Here is an 18,823-nt window from a genome sequence, read left to right on the forward strand (position 1 = left end):
GTCAACATACACAGGTAATGGTCGATATACTCATCATCATGATGGTTTTGCTTCTGTGCGGTATTTCAAATCTCCATTCTATTAACAAAACCTTCTTTGTGGAGAATACTGCTCGGAGTGCTGATCATTACAATACACTCTCACCAAACAGGTCTCAACATGACGGTGTGCCATCAAGAAAAAAACGGCAGACGAGACTGGGCATATGACCGGATATTCGATCCCTCCCAAGCTATTGATTCAGACACGGTAGAATGCCGGTACAAAGAATGGACATATCTAGCCTGTGACTGCGGCACCCCATGTCCTGATTGCGGCAACCTACCGCCCGATTACAGCTGTATCGTGATCGCGATAAAGGGAGTTTGTCGGTGTCAAGACAATCAAAACGGCACTACCACCGTCAAGGCTGCTATTGGAGTCTACCTTGCGCCGGAATCAAAACACAACGAGACCCGCCTTTTGCAAGATCTCGACAATCCCCCAACGAGCCACAGAGCCGAGTTAGAAGCTGGAATCCAAGCTCTCATAACGATCATGAATATCATCGTGGTGAAGGGTGTTGAGGGCGCAAAACTGCGCATGGTCATTATCAAATCTGATTCGGCTTATCTTCTGCAGGGCGTGACTCATTGGGTGTTGCAGTGGAAAAGACATGGGGTTTTGGATAAGAGAGGTGAAGTGATAGAAAATGCTATTCGGTTCATGGTTCTGGAAGAGTTGCGGAGGGCGCTGGAAGAGGTTTTTCATGTGTCGGTGTTGTTTTGGCAGTGGCAAAGGAACGGAATAGGGATGCTGACGAGCTGGCTAGAAAGGCTTTTGTTGATTAATAACGTTGGGCAATAGACAAGAGTGTTATATTTGGAATTCCTAGAGGCATTTCTATCATCAACGCTTCCCCTTCCGTATATAGAGCCAAGAAACAGAATATCCAGAACAGAAAGAGATGTGCAAGCATAGTAGACCGTCTCTGGGTAGATCACTATCTCAAACCATTGCCAAATGACATCAATCAAAGGGGTGTTGCCTATTGGATGCGACATCGTAGAGGGTAATGTCCAGCGTGAAATCGGTGATTGAAGTCATTTTGAGTTTGCCTTTGAGGTATACAACTGAGCGAAGATTGGGTACATCGCTATAAAGGGCGTTCAAGCTGTTGTCAATTTGCTGTCTAAGCAGGGCATGTTCATTTATAGACATGTTCGTTTTGAGACGCTAACGCTTTGCTGGCGACGAGGGATATGTAGATGGTTGTATTTGAGGGTAGACGTCTGTGATGAGGAAGGTTTGCGGTATGAAATCAAAAGGAGAAGTGCGAGTGAAGTATCACAATCCTAGCTATTTATGTCGGCTTTGTGAGTCAAACTTTGTTGATATATCGACTCCATTTGACTTGAAGTAGACGACGATATGAGTATTGAGTGAATCAGCCTCAAACATTCCCTCAGCAGAGTATAGAATGACATACCTAGGACCCTCACTACAATTCCTCAAGACCAGCCATAACGGACTTGTCGAAACCAAGACCAGCCAAAATCTCGCGCTCTCTATTCCAATCGTCGTCTTTGTATATGTGCATCAATCTGGGACCATTGTCCTCTGTATTCCCAAAAGCCATGAACTGAATCCTCATCTCTTTGTGACCCAACACCACACCTCGAACATCATACACCGGCATATTCCCGTCAGAACCTACTTTGCAACGCACTTTATCCTCCCAATGCATCCGCGTCGGTATCTCGATCTCGGCCCTTAAAGTCCTCCAACTCGTATCCGGAGACCGATCAAACTCTATCAAAGATTCAAACAAAGGTCCCGAGTCGCCGTCTCGTCTGATCACGACTCTGAATTTATGACTGCATCTCCATTGTAGGAATTGACGACCGGAAAGGACCAGTCGGTCGTCCCAGAGATAGAGGTGTATGGATAGGGTGCGGAGGGTGGGTTCAAGGAGGTGTGAGTCACTTTCTGCGTAGGTTTCGTTGGTTGGGATGAAGATGATTTCGCCTCGAAGCTTGATTGTCTCGGTGCTGGTAGGAGGTGGCTTCCTGTTTAGTATCAATGATGGCATGATTGCGATTGCAGTTCACTAACTGATCACCGGACATTTCTGGTATTCTGCTAAAAGGTAGCCGGAACATTTTGTTAAGGGGGTAATTTTTATCAGTATTCAAATGCCTCAAATGGTTAACAACGTAGACCATAGGAAAAGTGTTGGAAATTCTACAAGCATCGTTCATGTGGTCAAAAGACCTTGCATACACCTACAACATTGTGCTGATTACAGGGGAAAAGTATCCTCTCAAACTAACCAATGAATGAATAGGTTTCTGTGTGACTGTTTCACAGACCAGCTCATATTCAAAGTGTCCGAGATAAGCTACAACATTAAGTATGGTCAAGTTGTACAAATTTCACGGAACATTTCAATTCCGTGATGATTCACATGGTTGGTTGTAACCTGACCCCCCATGGTCACCTCAAATCTAGCATAGAATTTGTTATGAAGCTGTAGATATGATACTAGAAAAGAGCGCGTTATGTATGAGTATTATACCAGAATGCATGTTGACAACAACCTCTGGAACGGAAAATGACACCTATTACCCGATTCGGAAACATTAGGGCTAACGGCATCATTTCTTGTCTCTTTGCCGAAAGACTTTGAAACGTCAGGAAGGACCATTAAAAGCCAAGAACTTACACCAACATGATGCACGGCGTGAGTGTTTTCGGGATTTGCCCAAACTTGTTGCTCTACTTAACAATGTAGAATCCAGACTTTACCTGAATCGTAGCTCCGGAAGGCTGCACGCCCCACGGCTAGACTCTCACCTTTCTTTCCTCTTTTGGTATAAAGATCCATCTCGTTGGAATGAACTTGATTAGTTTAGTGTCGCTATATTTGAACTTTGATCACCTCGGATTTTTATCCAAAGTTTTCTCAGACTACGTACTCCGAGAGTAGGCACAACTAGATTATTTAGTGGCCAGTCCCCTCACGAAAACCAGACTACTGGGTAGGTTCATTTCTCCCCGGGAAAATCACTATGCGAGTGCAGATGAGCTAGGAGATTTTATATTACTCGACTATCCCTCCCTGACAGTCTTGTATGTAGTCGACGCTTTTCCCGGTAGATTCTCACCGTCTCAGCTACCAAGTCGGCACCATACACGGCATCACATCGCCTCTCGGTCAAAGAAGTAACTATTCAACTGGACAATGGACACTGAGTCAAATTTAAACTCTCAATTAGCGTGTGGGGCTGCAAAATATCAACGGACTTTCCCCCGACTTCATGATTTGTGTATTCCCCGCATACTTGTCGGCATATAGTACAAATCGAAAGTACCGAATCATTACCCCATGGGGAGGAGGCCAGACAAAAATGACATACAAATACTTGCGATGGCCCAGATCCCCCGACAATTTCCCTGGAATGATTCTAGTATAATGCATGGGTATATACCCAGTGAGACACGGAATTGAAAAGTCATAATGACCCAAGACACCAAAACTTCCCAACCCATCCAGGGTACCAACCACGAGGAGGTGGAACAAATCGAGACCTTGTCCCCACGGGGAAACGACCATGTGAACGAGAAAAACGACATCAGAGAACAGACGACAGCAGCAGAACCCGAGTATGTAACCGAATATGACGAACAAGTCAACCTAAGTTGGCGATCATGGATGGTCGTGTTGGTCTCTTGTTTCGCCATTGTTGCGCAGGTCTTTGTCGTCACGGGTGCAGGCTCGGTTATAGCGTTCATAATTCGTGATTTGGGCAGGGATAGTCCCGACGCCGGCGCGCTTGCTGGGTGGATTATTCGTATGTCCTTTTGCCTCCTTCAGCTTCTCCATAATGGGTGCGGTTTGGGACTAATGATGACGAATATAGAGGGCCCTCTCCTGATGCAATCTGTATTGTCACCTATCGTGGGACGACTGAGCGACGTCCTCGACAGAAAATATATTGCCTCTGTGCCTCCTCTGATTGCGTTCGTGGGTGCCGTTATCTCCGCAAAGGCTACTTCTATCGGTATGTTGATTGGCGGCGGTATACTCATTGGTGCAACGCTCGCGACAATTGCGATTGTGCAATCCATTCCAAGTGAGATTTTGCCATTGAAGCATCGGGCTTTGGCGAATGGGTTTGCTTATATGGGTGGTGCTATTGGTGGAATGTAAGTTTCCTTCCGTCAAGGATCCAAGTCGACATGATATCTGACCTTGACCAGATCAGGTGGTTTAGTAGCCGGTGCAGTAACAGAAGCAAACCCAAGCGGATGGCGAGATATCTTCTGGATCCAGGCTGCCTTACACATTGCTACAACCGCTGGACTTTTGTTATTCTATCATCCAACCCGCCGATCCGACTACCCCAGAATGTCATTCAAGGAACATTTCTGGGCCTGTGATCCTATCGGCTCTCTCATGTTTATTGCCAGTGTGACATGTCTGCTGTTGTCCCTGAATTGGGCTGCGGGATTATATGCTTGGGCTGATGTGCATGTTGCGGCTCCCCTTGGTGTTGGCCTGTTTCTGTTTGTTCTTTTTTGTTTATACGGTAAGCGTTTTTCCATCTCCCCTCTACAAGGAACATTGCTCTAACAAAAATACAGAATGGAAAGGCAGAGATGACGGCCTAGTAGCCCACGTCTTCTTCCAAGGTTCCCCGAACTTCGCTCTATCGGTCTTTGCCTTTGCCGTCGAAGGATGGATCTTTTACAGTGCCGTCACAAGTGTCATCCCACAGGTTACTCTATACCTTGGCTTTGAGACGAGTGCCCTGCGCATTTCTATCCGAGGTTTGGCTTACAATGCTTCGGCAGCTCTCTGCTCCATGGTGATCACGTAAGTCTTTCCCCGCATCCTGTCAAATTATGAAAGCTAACATGGCTTTGCTGCAGATGGTACTCGACCAGAACAAAAGATCTCAAGTGGCCGTTGGTTGTTACCTTTGGCTTCTTTTTGGTCGCGTACGTCCTCCTTTCCCCAATTGATACCTATTGATAGCAACACCACTGATGATTCATATAGAACAATCACCTACACCGTGATAACGCCCGCCATGAGCAAAGCCCAAATCGGTTTCAACATCCTAATCGGTATTGGTCTCTCCGGACCCTTGACTTTGCTGGTTGCTCTCGTCCAATTCACAGCACCCCACCGCCATCTCTCCACAGCCACCGGTCTCGCGTTCTCCGCTCGCGCAGTTGGCGGCGCATTTGGTTCCGCCGTCCTCGACGCCATCATCAATGGCGTGTTACGTAATACATACGCATCCAAAGTCAGCACTGCTGCTGTTGATGCTGGACTGCCCGAGTCAGGCATCTCTGCCCTTCTAGCCGCCATGTCTGCGGGGACAGCATTGACCTCTGTCCCTGGTGTGAATTCAACTATTGCCGCGGCGGCCGAAATCGCGAGTGAAAATGCGTATGCGCATGTATACCATTTGGCGTGGGCGAGTATTATTCCCTTTGTGGTGTTGGGCATTGGGTCGGTGTTGTGTCTGAAGGGTGTTAAGCACTTGATGACTGAGAAAATTGAGGCGACCGTTGAGCATACGCCGGTTAATGATGTTGAGAAGCCGTTGTAATGTCCTTCATTACTGAACGGGCTCCAGAACATTTGCAAATTGTGTCTGCATGTACATTTCTAGGGCTACTATAGTACGTAGTAGTGCATTGAAGCGACATCCCTCGCATTGAACAAATCAAAGATTCGATGCCAGGTGGGGGGGATAAGTCATTAATAGACCTCAGAGATTGCCGTCGACTGATCGTCAATTACATATCGAGGCTCTGTTAGATGGGTTTCTAGTCACGGTCCATAGTAGACAAACCAAGCGATGCGAAAAGGGTCTCGAACTGTTAACTAACCATAGTTATATGTAGTACAATGTGTATGTAAACAGGGTCCTGGTATATTCCGGCATTACCGCTTTGATATACACTAGCACAGATAAGGCCAGTCTGGCTCTTTTTTTCTGTAATTCAATTGGCTTGCACCGAAGCCTTGGCGGTCGGACGAGATCCGCTGAGGCTGAGTTTGTTACAGATTTCTTAGCTGTTTACTCGTAATAAGTGCTTTCCTGTCCTTGGTTCTCTTTGAAACACCCAACCATGCATGTCTCGGTTTCGCTCCAAACTGGAGTACAATGCAAACACCTATCTCGGAGTATTTGATAATTGATTGATATTCCATCTGGCGGAGAATACACAGCCAGACTCTGGCCAGAATTGGGCTCGGCCTGCCGGGTACATAAGTACAAAGTGCTCATAGTAAGTACATGGAGTATGTGGTGTCGATAACGCTAAGCCCAAAGAAGATAGATCAAGTCGGCTACGCTACTCTAATTGGCTGTCAGGTATGAGCCAATCCTTAAACGGTTAGATCGTATCCTCGCAGGTTCCCTGCCGATGATTATTCTATCCTTAACTCATCCGACTTTCCCTTCCGTTCTACCAAGTCTTCATTCTCTTTTATCCTGGCTCCAGCACGCCTCGTTCCCCCCAGACAGGCTTTGGAGAGTGCTGCCACTTTCTGGGAATATTCTTATTGTGTTTCAACAAGCGACTCGACTATTATAATTAAATATGGAATAACTGCGTGGACGAACCCGCGTTAACGGTATCACATCCCGGCACTATTAACACCCCCCTTCGCTCAACGTCGCGATGGACCTAGCCGATTTTAAGTCGCTGAGGCGCTGGGGCGACCTCCCTCGAAGGTTCTCACATCTATCTCGCATGGCATATATGGTATTTCTGGCAGTTACTGGTTTATTTTTGGTTACTTTGTCGTGGGTATTTTTACAACCGCCAGCGGTGGTTTCGACCTCATCCTCCTCCTCCCTCGAACATGCGGCCGGAAAGGCACCTGCAGCTACGCCCACGATTGCTTATGACCCCACTCCCACACCTGAACTTTCATCCGTGACGATTCATCATTCCGACGAGGGCACCAGCCATGTCGACCACTCTGCGACGCCGCTGGTAAAGCCCGATGGAATGCGTATCGTTGGCGTTATATTTTATGGCCGTCGCGATCGCGCGTCGTTGCTCGAATGTTATTTGCGCAAAAATCTGGTATCGTATGGTGGTTGGCTGGACGAGGTGATCTGGGCTGCTAACACCGAAGATACCGACGATTTGACCTACGGAGAACACATTGCGGGGACACAAAATGAGTATACGTTTTTGCCCATTAGGAACGAAAACGGAGGTGATGGATACATGAACATCTATCGTCATGCCTTCACGGAACCCGATACGATATATGTCAAGATGGATGACGATGTTGTTTTTATCGACCAAAGTGCTATCCCGCGGGTAGTCATGACATTGGTAAACAACCCACGAGCGCTGTTGGTGTCGTCCAACGTGGTCAACAATCCGGCTCTTGGTTGGGTGCATTACCACATGGGTGCCGTGCATCCATACGTACCCGAAGTGAGACCAAATGGGGACAATCTCGCCTCCAAACAAAACGGCATCTGGCGTGCTTCAGAGCTCCCTTCATGGTCGGGAGCTGAGTGGGAGATGCCTGAACTGGATCATTTCTATTCCCTGTTCGGCGTCAACGACAGAACAAACGTGCCCTTGCATCGTTGGATACCGACACGAAATTTGAGTCTGTTATATAAGACACCCGTCGCCAAATCAGAGTATAATGCGTTTGGCAACAATCTTCACTTCTGGCCTCTTGCTGCACAGGCACATTACTCCTTGTTGCAGAATATTGAAGACAGAAGGCTAGGGCGGTACTTTATGGTCCACGGAAGTGACGAAGAAGCAGTCAGCACATGGGACATGAATGGCAGTCGCATCAGCATCAATTTCATGGTTATCAAGGGAAAGGACATCATTGATAACCTGTCGAATTTGCAGCCAGATGATGAGCAGAGGCTCACTGTGGATCTACCCACAATGTTGAATCGAGGTAAGTTGGTACTCTGCTCTATCAAGGAAGGTTGTCCCCTAACAAATAGCAGCTGTCTTGGTCGAGACCACCTCGGTCGTATCCCATTTCTCTTTTGGACCTCAAAAAAATCTTGCCAAAACCGATATTCTCGCTCGGTATCACAACTATGCAAACCAGAATATCTGCCCCAATGCCATCTTGGAGCCGGAAATTCTTCTTACAACTGACAAGATGCCTGACGTTGACGCTTAATTCAGCATCAACACTCAACATCGAAACAAGACTAGAAACATGAAGTATCTTGATTTCTTCCGTTGAGACATTCTCTTCTTGTGTGTATATAACAAACTTGGGAAAAGAAAATCCCCCTTGTGGCGACAGTCTATTTTACCTCTGTTTCTGGGCAAATTTACGCCTGCATATACCCTTACTCATTAGACCGCCGCCCAAACCAGATGGAATGATCTATTTATTCCTCTTTTTGACCTTCATGTGACATATATTGATTAATATTGGATTCTACCACGTTGGCTTAGTTACCTTTAGCCAAGTTATGTTCCTTTTTTTATATATCTACAGGCGTTCTATGCTTCCTTGAATTCTTACTGAAATATAGATATGTAGATGATAGACCCTTTCTATGGTTTGTTGATTGCATAAGATTAAGGCCACTGAATTATGCCCTGCTACGGACCTTGGAACTACTATCTTAACACCAACTTCATACTCCTCCGAGTAAGCTGGTATAGTGTTTTTGCCGTTAAACGGGGAATAGAAGTTCCTGGTAATAGCTATAAATACATGAGGTTTACTAATATCCTGACAAGTTTCCTTGTTTCCCTGGCTTTCATTATCATCCCAATTATAAAACTAACCTGTATAGATAGCACATACAAGCACCATTGTATACGACAGGTAGAGTCATTGAACCAAGCATCCGCCCGATTTATTGTGTGCATGAGCATCACTCTTTTCAACCACCTTCGACTCAACCTTGCAAAGCGGCTCCAGCAATCGCACAATATCCTCGTACTCATGCCGTTTTGCCCAATACAGAGGCGTTTCAGGATCCTCTTTAGTCTGCGAATAAGCGCCATGATCCAACAACATCTTTACTACCGACAAGTGGCCCTCCGCGGCAGCAAATACAAGAGGTCTGCGGCGATTATCATTGTATAAGTTAGGATTGGCCCTGTGAGTCAAGAGTAACTCGGTAATCTCCTCATACCCGCCATCGGCGGCTTGGTGTAAGGGCGTTCGAATACCGAGATGGCATTTGACGTCTGGCTCGGCGCCGTATTCGAGAAGAAGTTTGACCATGGGGGTTTTGTGCTGCATTACGGCGATGAGGAGGGGTGTCCAGCCGCTGCTGTCGCGGGCTTCTATGTCTGTGCCTCTTTGAAGTAGTTGTGTTGCTACCGCCACGTCCCCTCTTCCTGAGGCGCGGAGTAGAAGTTCCTCTTCGCTGATGCTTTTGTCTTCAGAGTCTGTGAGTTGCTTGAGCATAGATTCAAAGACGCCTGGATTTGGGTGTTTCGCAGCTTCCTCTAGGGACGTTTCAATATAGATAGTGCTTTCTTTACCCATGATGGTCGAAATGTAGTCTAGCCCTCCTTGTTAGCTTCTGATTCTGAAAGGTTTGAATTGCTGCCATGCGATACTCACGATACTGGTATTGCACACAGTCTTGGATTGATGATTATTGAGCGCAAGAGTATATATGTATTACCACAAACTGCTTTTCTGTGGGCGACGTAGACCTTTTAATCAGCACCTAGTAGTAACTTGAGCTAAGCCACAATATATCTAAATATGCAGATACATACAAAGCATAAAACAGGGTGTTGTAGGTGCGGGGATTCAGTGGCTTGTTGCAAGGCTATGAATCGTCTATAATTTCCATTTCGGGTACACATGGGTGTACACTGACCGTGTAAGAAGCGCCTCCTGCTGAGCCTCCTCACACTTATCGAACAGTTATCTAACTTAGCAGGTTTACTATTACGTAGCATGGTAGAATATTGATATGGATATCAAATGCACAAAATCGGTTGCGTCCATTGGAGCTGAAATCTTTCTTTTTTGCAATGTGATGGAGGTAGGGTTAGCGCCATGTCAACCCCGCTTCAGGACTAGTTACTACAGCGTAGTTATGTAGATTCTAAGCTAGCTGTTTCCTTCTCATAGTTAATCAACTTGTTTGCTTATTCTCTTCTTTTATTCTTGCCTTCCCCATTAGGCTTGTTAGATGTGGCTTGCCATCGAGACTGCCCCTCTCTCCTTAGGCGGACGCGTGCTCTGTATAACCGCACCATCATAGCTCACATCTCTAACAGTGAAAAGCAGAGAAAAATCGCCCGTCGCCCAGCCGCAGAGGAAGAAGACGCCCTCTGTCGACAAGAATGTGCGCTGAGGATGACTGAATTGATTGCTGAAGCCTTAGCCATAGGCAATGGCAACCACGGTAACCGGAATGGATCTGGCCACCATCAAGTAGGTATATGCAATTAACTAGAACTAACTCTTACTCTGAGCATGACGTTCTACAGCTGCGGAAAGGATCTCATTGACTAGCTGAAAGACCTTCATGAAATATGATAGATGATAGACTATGAGATCGCCCTTAAGAACCGAATATGTTCAAACAACGCTTTGAAGACGTCTCAGCAGACCGTCGGGCTCAGCAACACCCTGCACAGCAATGTCATCAGCGCGCTCCTGCTGATCCGCAATGGCGTATATACGTAGCTCATCGGCGTTTCCAGACGGCCGGAAATGAGCAACATCGCCGTTACCAAAGTACATGCGCACTCCGTCGGTATAGTTGATGCGAACGATGGGACCAAACCCACGCTCAGATGAAAAGATACTTTCGAGCTCGGAGCGGATTCTCTTGATGTCACCTGCATGAGATTCTGTGGTATCGAGTTGGGAGTTGTTTGAGTCCCGCACGATTATCTGGCTAGATGCATCGAACGAGACATCCCTCATGACAGCATCAGGAGGAGAAAATCGCTCTATGATTTTCAGGCTCGTGGACCGAGGAAAGTTTCTCAGTAACGCAGCACGACTATACCGCTTAGGAAGTGTAGCAAACAGATCCGGAAGTGTCATGTGCTCGTTCTTGGCCGCAAACAAAGCGCAAAGCAGAGGTAGCATGGCGTCGCGAGTAGGGAGTGCTGAAAGTGTTTTCCCGTTGCGCTTCATGTCCGAGCCGGTGAGAAAGCCGCCGTTAGCCTCCCAGCCGCAGACATGGCTACGGCCTTTGTCAATGGCTAGCTGCATGCCTGCGATAACGTAGGGACTTCCAATTTTGGTCTTTGGTTCTGTGATTTCGGCCAGGGATCCATAATCAATTGCATCGTTCGCGCTGATGGGGACGACCGCTGCGTCTGCACGGAGAAATTGTGCGACTATCATGCCTAAGAGGTCGCCACCGAAGAAGCAGAGCTTGCCGTTTCTGGGCGCAAGGAGAAGCGGACGGTCACTGTCGCCATCAGTAGAGATCATGGCGTTGATGGATGACTGGCCGGCTTGGTCGTATAGCTTTTGAACTACATCAAGCTGGGCCTGGTCGATAGCTTCGGTATCAATGGGCACGAATGTTTCGCTTCTTCCGGCAGGGATCACATTGGCGCCGAATTTCTCGAAGATCTCAACTAAAAGATCACGACCGACGGCCGAGTGCTGGTAAGCAAGGATCGTCATTCCCTGCAACGTCTCGCCTTCGAAGAAATCTAGGAATCGTTGAATATATGCGCTTCTAGCCTCGGGCAAGACAGGCTCCAGGGTGGATGGTTTGTTGCGTAACATGCCCTGTTCGTCGAATAGTGATTCAGAGAACTCTTGTTCCATCAGCTTTTCCCGAGTAAGGGCCACCAAATCATTGATTGGATGTTCGTCTTTCTTCATAAGTTCCCCCTTGCTGGTGTTGAGTTTGTACCCATTGCGGTCAAATGGGATGTGGCTACCTGTTACCATGATACTGCCTTTGCCCCTTTGGAGCGCAAAATAGGTCAGGGCTGGCGTGGGGATGGCGCCTAAATTCAAAGGCCGCATGCCACCATCTTTCAAGGCTTGCTCCACGGCTTGACAGAGGCCGCCACGGTTGTTTTCTACATATTTTGTAGAGCTAGGACGTAGATCGTATGCATAATAAAAGTCATCTCCAGATTGAATGCCACCTTCGGAGAGCGGAAGAGACTGCAGATAGTGGATCTCGGCGAGAACATTCGTATATATCTCTAGCTGAGTCAGGTCAACGACTAGTCCGCGGCGACCGCTGGTGCCGAATTTGAGGGGTTGTGGTGTGTAAGCCAGTCCTTCGCGAAGTGTGGTTGTGGGCATTTTTGTAAGGAAACAGCGCGAATTGAGCTGTACCGTATGCTTAAATCTTGTCGGTAAGTCCGACTTCCGTGAATGCTATCCGGTACGAATTGGCGTACCTACGTTGAGTTTCTAGGTATGTTTTCTAGATCACTGCGCGATTGATGATGAGTTTGGTGTGCGAGTTGAGGTGGGTTTCAAAAAGTGGACAAATATGCCAAATCCACTGACCGGCCAATTAGGTACATTACTTGGCGGGAAATCAGGGCAAAAGCGTTTCGAAATGAAGCCAGGCGGGCAGTTCTCCTAAGCCGCGCGGTCTATGCTTCTCTGGGGTAATAATAGTCTAGATGGAAATGAGTCTGTGCCTTTGAGACTTCTCGCGGACACAGACGACAAGAGTGTCTATACAACAGAGAGCAGATACCGAATGAATGGTGCTGGATCTAGTTCCTGGTACGGCCAAGTCAACAGTCTAACCCTAAGAGAGGACATTTCCGGCTTAGGATCAGAAAGTCTCCACTGATGCGCTGACGTAATTAACTTACAAATCGAACAATTTCTAATCGAATGATGATGAATAGGTTCGTTCATTCTTTTCAATTCGACAATTCTGTCGGATTTGTCATTTCGCGATTTGGTCGCTGTTTCATAAAACGCCGCATCTCTCCACGCATTCTTCTTGATTCTTCCCTGGAACATCACACTACAGAAACATTGAACTGGCAAAATGAAGGCTGTCGTCGCTCATAACAACGCCCCCGCTTTGGTCACTGACAGGCCAGTCCCCAAGCTACGAGACGACTATATCCTGGTCAAACCCGTAGCCATTGCCCTCAATCCAACTGACTGGAAGCACGCAGCTTTTGGTCTCGCCGCTGAGGGCGGCCTACTCGGCTGCGATTTTGCAGGTATCGTCGAGGAAGTAGGCTCAAAGGTCACCAAGAAATGGCAAAAGGGTGATCGTATCGCTGGCGTTGCGCATGGTGGAAATTCGGTCCAACCCCAAGATGGCGCATTTGCCGAGCACATTCTTGCAAAAGGGGACATTCAAGTAAAGATCCCGGATTCGTTGTCGTTTGAAGATGCGTCAACTCTTACTTTGGGTGTAACTACGGTTATGCAAGGGTTGTATCAGAAAGCGTTGAAATTGAATCTTCCGGATGATCCGGTCAAAACCGATATTCCAGTTTTGATTTATGGAGGGTCGACTGCGACTGGGGCTCTAGGTATTCAATTTGCCAAATTGTGAGTTTCTACTATCAATGCTAGACATACCGGATGCTAACAGGTAGTTAAAGGTCTGGATATACCGTAATTACAGCATGCTCACCACGCAACTTTGACTATGTTAAAAGCCTCGGTGCTGACAAGTGGTTCGACTACAACGAGCCCAATGTGGGAGCCCAGATCCGCGAATATACGCAGAACAAACTTGAATATGCCTGGGACACCGTCAGTGAAGAAGGTTCGGCCAAAATCTGCTCAGACGCACTCACCTCAGAACCCGGCGCAAAGTATGGCAACATCTTGAATGTCAAAAGTCCGCGAGAGGACGTTGAAACCGTCAATACACTCATGTACACTGTCTTTGGCGAGGCATTCAAATTCGGAAAAGGCGCGGAATTGCCCGCTATTCCGGAAGATTTTGAGTATACCAAGAAGTTCATTGCATTGACTGAGAAGTTATTGGCTGAAGGTAAATTGAAGGCACATCGTGTCAAGCTCGGCGCCGATGGTCTAAAGGGTGTTTTGAAGGGGCTGAACGATATGAAGGCCGGCAAGGTCAGTGGAGAGAAGTTGGTATACCGCGTTGAGGAAACTCCATGAAAGCTCATGGCGCTCGATGGAAATTAACGACTTTCATTAGTCGTACTAAGGAACATGAATTCAACGTAGTTCAAATCCCCCCGTGTCTTCAGTATCGTTTACATTCCTTTAGAGCAGTTTCCTTAGATGAGACTTTTTTTCCCCATTGAATTGGACCAGTTGAAAGTCCGGATAGCAAATTCACTGGCTACGACGTGGTATTGTCCAAATTCACCTTCCATCTACGTAGAGCACATGCGAAATGCCTGTTTTAAGAAGCCTACTATATATGCCCGACATATCCCTACCTAGATATGTAACCTGAGCATGAATCTAGCCTTAACAACAGCCCTATCCAACCAAACTAACCGGGTTAGGCCAGTACGTCTATCGGCCACTGCCAAACCGTTCCACGGTGTTTACATAGTAATTCTTGTGATTGACTGACTGTTCTTCCGAATATCAGATGGATAGGCTCTGAATTATTAATCTGAAAAAGAAAGTAAGCAGTAGCGCCTTGTTTATAGTGTGGCTGCCACCAGCCAATCAGCCAGCCCATCATGCAGGTCGCTGAGAAACCGTCACTTTTTCCCGTTGTCGACCAAATCTAAAGATAGCAGCCGGCGCTTACAGATCATCCAATCCGCAACCTCCATCACCCTCTCTGGTGTGTTTCTTCATATGCATACTTTTTGGCTATTTGGCAAATCACCGACAACGATTCACTAGTCGCCTGCAATTTCTTGCTTGTTTGTGAGGGCCATTGGATGCCCAACCACTTTAGTCACCGATCCATCCACTCATCGTCGAGGAACACCATAAACACTCGCGCCGACTGCTCTGCAAGACGATCAGCACAGGCCAATGGGGACCACCAGGCCTCCTCCATGGCCTGTTGAAAAGGTGTTTATCGATGCATTAGTTTCTCTTCGTCGTAGTTCACGTGGGGTTTGTGAGATCATCACTCTAGTTCGCTACCCCGGTGTTCTTTTTTTATCTCACTTATAATATGATGCCATCTTGCTCCAAGTTCAGTTTCCTCAGTCAACTGTCTGTGCTTTTTATTCCTGTTGAATTTCTGTCTTCCGTTCTCTTCGACATCGTCTTTGTCCTGGTCTGTTTTCTGTCTATCTTCTACTAATACATACACGTTCTTTGCTGGCCAAAGAAAATAATCATCACCAGTCCGTTGATCGGAAACATCATGATATTTTGAGATACCCTTTCGGATATAATACTGTCGTTGAGATCAGGGCAAAGTTTTTTACCGACTTATTATATTTAATTTTTGTGGATAAAAAGTGATCCGGCATCACTTACATATATACACCATGGCAGACTCTCACCACCGCCAGGTTGCGACTTTGAGCTCGCCGTTGCGGCTGGCCCGCAAACCACTTCTTAATACTATAATCGAAGCCAGTGAATACTCGCCTAAGGAAGACTCACCACGAGAACAACAGAGTGTACGGCATGGAGTGACAAGAGAGAGTCTACACTCGATTCAGATCGCAATGTCATTTTCGCCAGAGACAGCGAGAAGACTATCAACTCCAGCTGATACTCTATCTTCGACTTCTTCGTCGTGTTCGGATGAAGAGTGGCAGCAAGGATTGCGACCATTTGATGATCTCTACGATGCATCGGATGATGATGAGCGCGAATGTCCTTCGTTGACGGATAGTCGACCTAGCAGTCTTGCGACCATGTCGATTAGAAGTTCCACGTATTCGACCAATAGTCGGAATCGGTATCCCAGTCTTATGATTCCGACGGCCAGTCTGTGGCCATCGCTCGTGAATCCACATAAGAGTTCTCCTGTGCCGCCTACACCGCCTCCCAAGATTCCGGTTTCGCCAGCAACGTTGTCGATGCTTCCAGGGAACGTGCCGGCATTGCACGCTCCTCCTTCGCTGGATGGAAGTTTGTCATCAGATCAGATTTCGAACATCAGCTCCCCGGCCACACCCGATCTCCGTCCACTACGAGATCACGGTTGGGACAATGAAATCATTCGCGTACGACAAGACTCCAATGCGCCCAGCAGTGCCGGTGCGTCTAGTACAGGCCTGATCGCTGACGAGGAGAGAGCAATTGAAACATCGGGAGATGACTGGAATCCTCTCATCGACAGTTTCCCAGCCATTCCATCCAGATTTGAAAGTCACGAGCCAGCAGTACTATCGCTCGACATCCCTTACGACCATCCAGTTTCGGCCAGATCAGAGAGCCCCGGACTCGAAGGCATCATGCTCCCTCCAGGAGCCATTGCCACCCTTAAACACATCCCACTAGACCAAACACCAGGCCCCTGGTCCGAGATATCAGAAAGGAATGACGAAATGTGGCAGCTCTCTGCACCCCCAACCCACCGCCCACAACGAAATTCTCCTCCTCCAGACGCAACGCCAGGTTCTGAGCTGTCTGGTTACAGTTTCACGAATTTGAGTATCCCGTCTCCCGGTGGATTCTTTTCGTCGCTTGACCCCAAATCGAGGTATACGTGGTCATTGCCTAGTGCAATTATTCCACCGACTTCTGCCGTTGCGGCGCGGTTTTATGATGTTCCTTGGGGTCAGGATCAGGGTGAGGTTGTGGAGCATGTTGTTGAGGTTTCAGCGGATGAAAGTCTGGAGGATGATCAGCCTACTGCTATACCGATTACAGCTATTAGAATCCCCTCTGCACAGGACACACGCAGAGACTCGCATGACTGCTCAAGTCCTGTGGTCGCAGATGTGCAGGAACTTGACCGATCAGGAGTTCCAGCATATGAATACGACGAAGCTTATGACGATGAACTTAAACGTCAAGCTGTTTCCAACCTCGACCGGACAAGTGTGTGGCTCGCGGCTCAGCACTCATACTTGTCCGCTCTCAGCGAGACAAACCCCGTCAACGAGGTAGCCACGAAAAAAGAAATTGGGCCAGCTGAAGTTGAAGATCGCCCAACTTCCTCCTCATCAGCAACAGCAGACTCTCCGCCTCGCAAATCAGTCCGTTTCTCAGAGACTGTGCAAGAATTAACCATCTCCCCTCTTCCGCCTCCACCAGACGCAAGCAAGGACTCCATCTACTGGCGCGGCTTCCAGTTCGTGTTGCAACAATCCCGTCGTCGAGACGTTTTTCTGCATAGCGATATCCGCTTTGATGCTATTCAGTCTGTGCGACTTGGATTTCCGCAAAAGCATCGCGTTGCATTGCTAGGAAAATTTGAGCTGGTGGCGCCCGAACGACCTGGGTACAAGGGACCTTTCTCGCAGTCTCCACGGAAATCAGTTCTTGCTGAGGTCCTTGCGGATCAAGCCCTGTACTCAAACTTGGAGAAGGAGCAGATTGTTCTTTCACAGGTCTATCAGTCAGTTTGGGCTGTAGATGCCATGCGGTTCCTAAATGGTGGTAGTCTCCTGTCCCGACCAGCCGCAAAGCGTCTCTCAACAGCACTGAAACAAATGGCAAATCCACAACCTCAGCCTGGTCCCAAGCGTCGACTGAGGGTCCTCGACCTTGGCGGCCAAGCAACCTGTGGCTGGGCCTGGCAACTTGCGCACGATTACCCCGACGTCAAAATCTATACTGTCGTCGGCAAACACCAAGAAGTCAACAGCCACATCAAGGGACCCTCCAACCACCGCCGCGTCTCAGTGCCATGTCTCTGGAAACTCCCCTTCCGCAACAATCAATTCGACGTCATCTCTGCTCGCTCATTACACGCTCTCTTGAAGACTGAGCGACCTGATGGCGAGGAAGTAGATGAGTATGACCTGTGCCTGAAAGAGTGCTACCGCTGCCTCAAACCAGGTGGATATCTCGATTTCTTCACCATGGATTCCTCAATTGCTCGTTCCGGACCTCTCGGTACCGCTGCATCCGTCGAGTTTACTTTCAACTTGAAGACGCGCGGCTACGATCCGTCACCCACCCGCAGCTTTCTGGAGAGATTGCAACGTACAAACTTTGCAGATATTAGACGTGCATGGATGTTTTTGCCGATGGGCATTGAGCCTGCAACTCCGGAACCGATGCGTGAGACGCCCAATCCGCGGGTCAAGAGTCAGATTGATTGTGAAGCTATCCAGGGACCAGTCGGAAGTACAGCTGACGTCGCCAGCATGACTGGCCTGTTGGGTGGGTGGATGTGGGAGCAGTGGCTACTCAAGACACAAATGGAGATGGGCCGCGAGGAAAATGGGTTGCTCAAGGATATCGGAGGTGTGTTTGATGAAGGAAGGAAGCTCAATGCTGGATGGACTTGTCTGTCGGGCTGGGCTATGAAGCCGAGACGCCGAAGTCAGCGGCTGACGATGATGAGTGGGTTGAGTGAGGGGGATAGTTTCTAGTCAATATTTCATTTCCTATGTCGTTTCTTTTCGGTTTTTTGTTCTTCGTCTCTGAAATATACCCCCCTCATGTTCATTGTTGTTTTGCTTGATCGAAAATTGTTGTTGCCCTGTCCGTATCAATGTTGCGAATTATGTATGTAAGTACCTGTATGTTAATATCACATTTCTCACAAAATAATATCAAAAACTCAACCATCGGTTGATAGGTTCTAAATTATAATGAATAATCAAAATACGTAGATGGATCGGCGACAGTATTTCCATTTCCTTAATGCTGTATGAACGTCACGTGATATGATCGCAAATTGCGGAGCGACTTTCTAGAATGACTTTCCTCTGCCCGCTTTCAATCAACTTCACAGCTCAGACGGACCATTGTGACTTTGAAATAACGACCACAATCAGGAGTATCGTG

At 47.7% G+C, this 18,823-nt stretch overlaps 8 protein-coding genes across 8 annotated transcripts; 5 read left to right on the top strand and 3 right to left on the bottom strand.

Moving 5' to 3' along the window:
• Positions 1-159: 159 nt before the first annotated feature.
• EYB26_008746 (uncharacterized protein) lies at positions 160-846 on the top strand (the record flags this gene model as incomplete). Its single annotated transcript, XM_054267997.1, has 1 exon — positions 160-846. The coding sequence occupies one exon, from the start codon at positions 160-162 to the stop codon at positions 844-846; it is 687 nt and encodes a 228-aa protein (XP_054123972.1).
• Positions 847-1,480: 634 nt separating this feature from the next.
• On the bottom strand, positions 1,481-2,141 carry EYB26_008747 (uncharacterized protein; the record flags this gene model as incomplete). Its single annotated transcript, XM_054267998.1, has 2 exons — positions 1,481-2,048; positions 2,095-2,141. The coding sequence occupies 2 exons, from the start codon at positions 2,139-2,141 to the stop codon at positions 1,481-1,483; spliced, it is 615 nt and encodes a 204-aa protein (XP_054123973.1).
• A 1,358-nt stretch (positions 2,142-3,499) lies between these two features.
• On the top strand, positions 3,500-5,603 carry EYB26_008748 (uncharacterized protein; the record flags this gene model as incomplete). Its single annotated transcript, XM_054267999.1, has 6 exons — positions 3,500-3,833; positions 3,903-4,188; positions 4,243-4,571; positions 4,627-4,858; positions 4,915-4,983; positions 5,045-5,603. 6 exons carry the CDS (start codon positions 3,500-3,502, stop codon positions 5,601-5,603), a joined length of 1,809 nt encoding a protein of 602 aa, XP_054123974.1.
• Positions 5,604-6,684: 1,081 nt separating this feature from the next.
• EYB26_008749 (uncharacterized protein) lies at positions 6,685-8,182 on the top strand (the record flags this gene model as incomplete). The annotated part of the gene is made up of 2 exons (XM_054268000.1): positions 6,685-7,948; positions 8,001-8,182. 2 exons carry the CDS (start codon positions 6,685-6,687, stop codon positions 8,180-8,182), a joined length of 1,446 nt encoding a protein of 481 aa, XP_054123975.1.
• Positions 8,183-8,851: 669 nt separating this feature from the next.
• EYB26_008750 (uncharacterized protein) lies at positions 8,852-9,517 on the bottom strand (the record flags this gene model as incomplete). Its single annotated transcript, XM_054268001.1, has 1 exon — positions 8,852-9,517. The coding sequence occupies one exon, from the start codon at positions 9,515-9,517 to the stop codon at positions 8,852-8,854; it is 666 nt and encodes a 221-aa protein (XP_054123976.1).
• A 1,053-nt stretch (positions 9,518-10,570) lies between these two features.
• On the bottom strand, positions 10,571-12,277 carry EYB26_008751 (uncharacterized protein; the record flags this gene model as incomplete). The annotated part of the gene is made up of 1 exon (XM_054268002.1): positions 10,571-12,277. The coding sequence occupies one exon, from the start codon at positions 12,275-12,277 to the stop codon at positions 10,571-10,573; it is 1,707 nt and encodes a 568-aa protein (XP_054123977.1).
• Positions 12,278-12,986: 709 nt separating this feature from the next.
• Positions 12,987-14,086, top strand: EYB26_008752 (uncharacterized protein; the record flags this gene model as incomplete). Its single annotated transcript, XM_054268003.1, has 2 exons — positions 12,987-13,504; positions 13,558-14,086. The coding sequence occupies 2 exons, from the start codon at positions 12,987-12,989 to the stop codon at positions 14,084-14,086; spliced, it is 1,047 nt and encodes a 348-aa protein (XP_054123978.1).
• Positions 14,087-15,396: 1,310 nt separating this feature from the next.
• EYB26_008753 (uncharacterized protein) lies at positions 15,397-18,405 on the top strand (the record flags this gene model as incomplete). The annotated part of the gene is made up of 1 exon (XM_054268004.1): positions 15,397-18,405. The coding sequence occupies one exon, from the start codon at positions 15,397-15,399 to the stop codon at positions 18,403-18,405; it is 3,009 nt and encodes a 1,002-aa protein (XP_054123979.1).
• Positions 18,406-18,823: the final 418 nt, after the last annotated feature.

Source organism: Talaromyces marneffei, chromosome 7 (assembly GCF_009556855.1).
Source record: "Talaromyces marneffei chromosome 7, complete sequence".
In the NCBI taxonomy this organism is placed as follows: Eukaryota; Fungi; Ascomycota; class Eurotiomycetes; order Eurotiales; family Trichocomaceae; genus Talaromyces; species Talaromyces marneffei.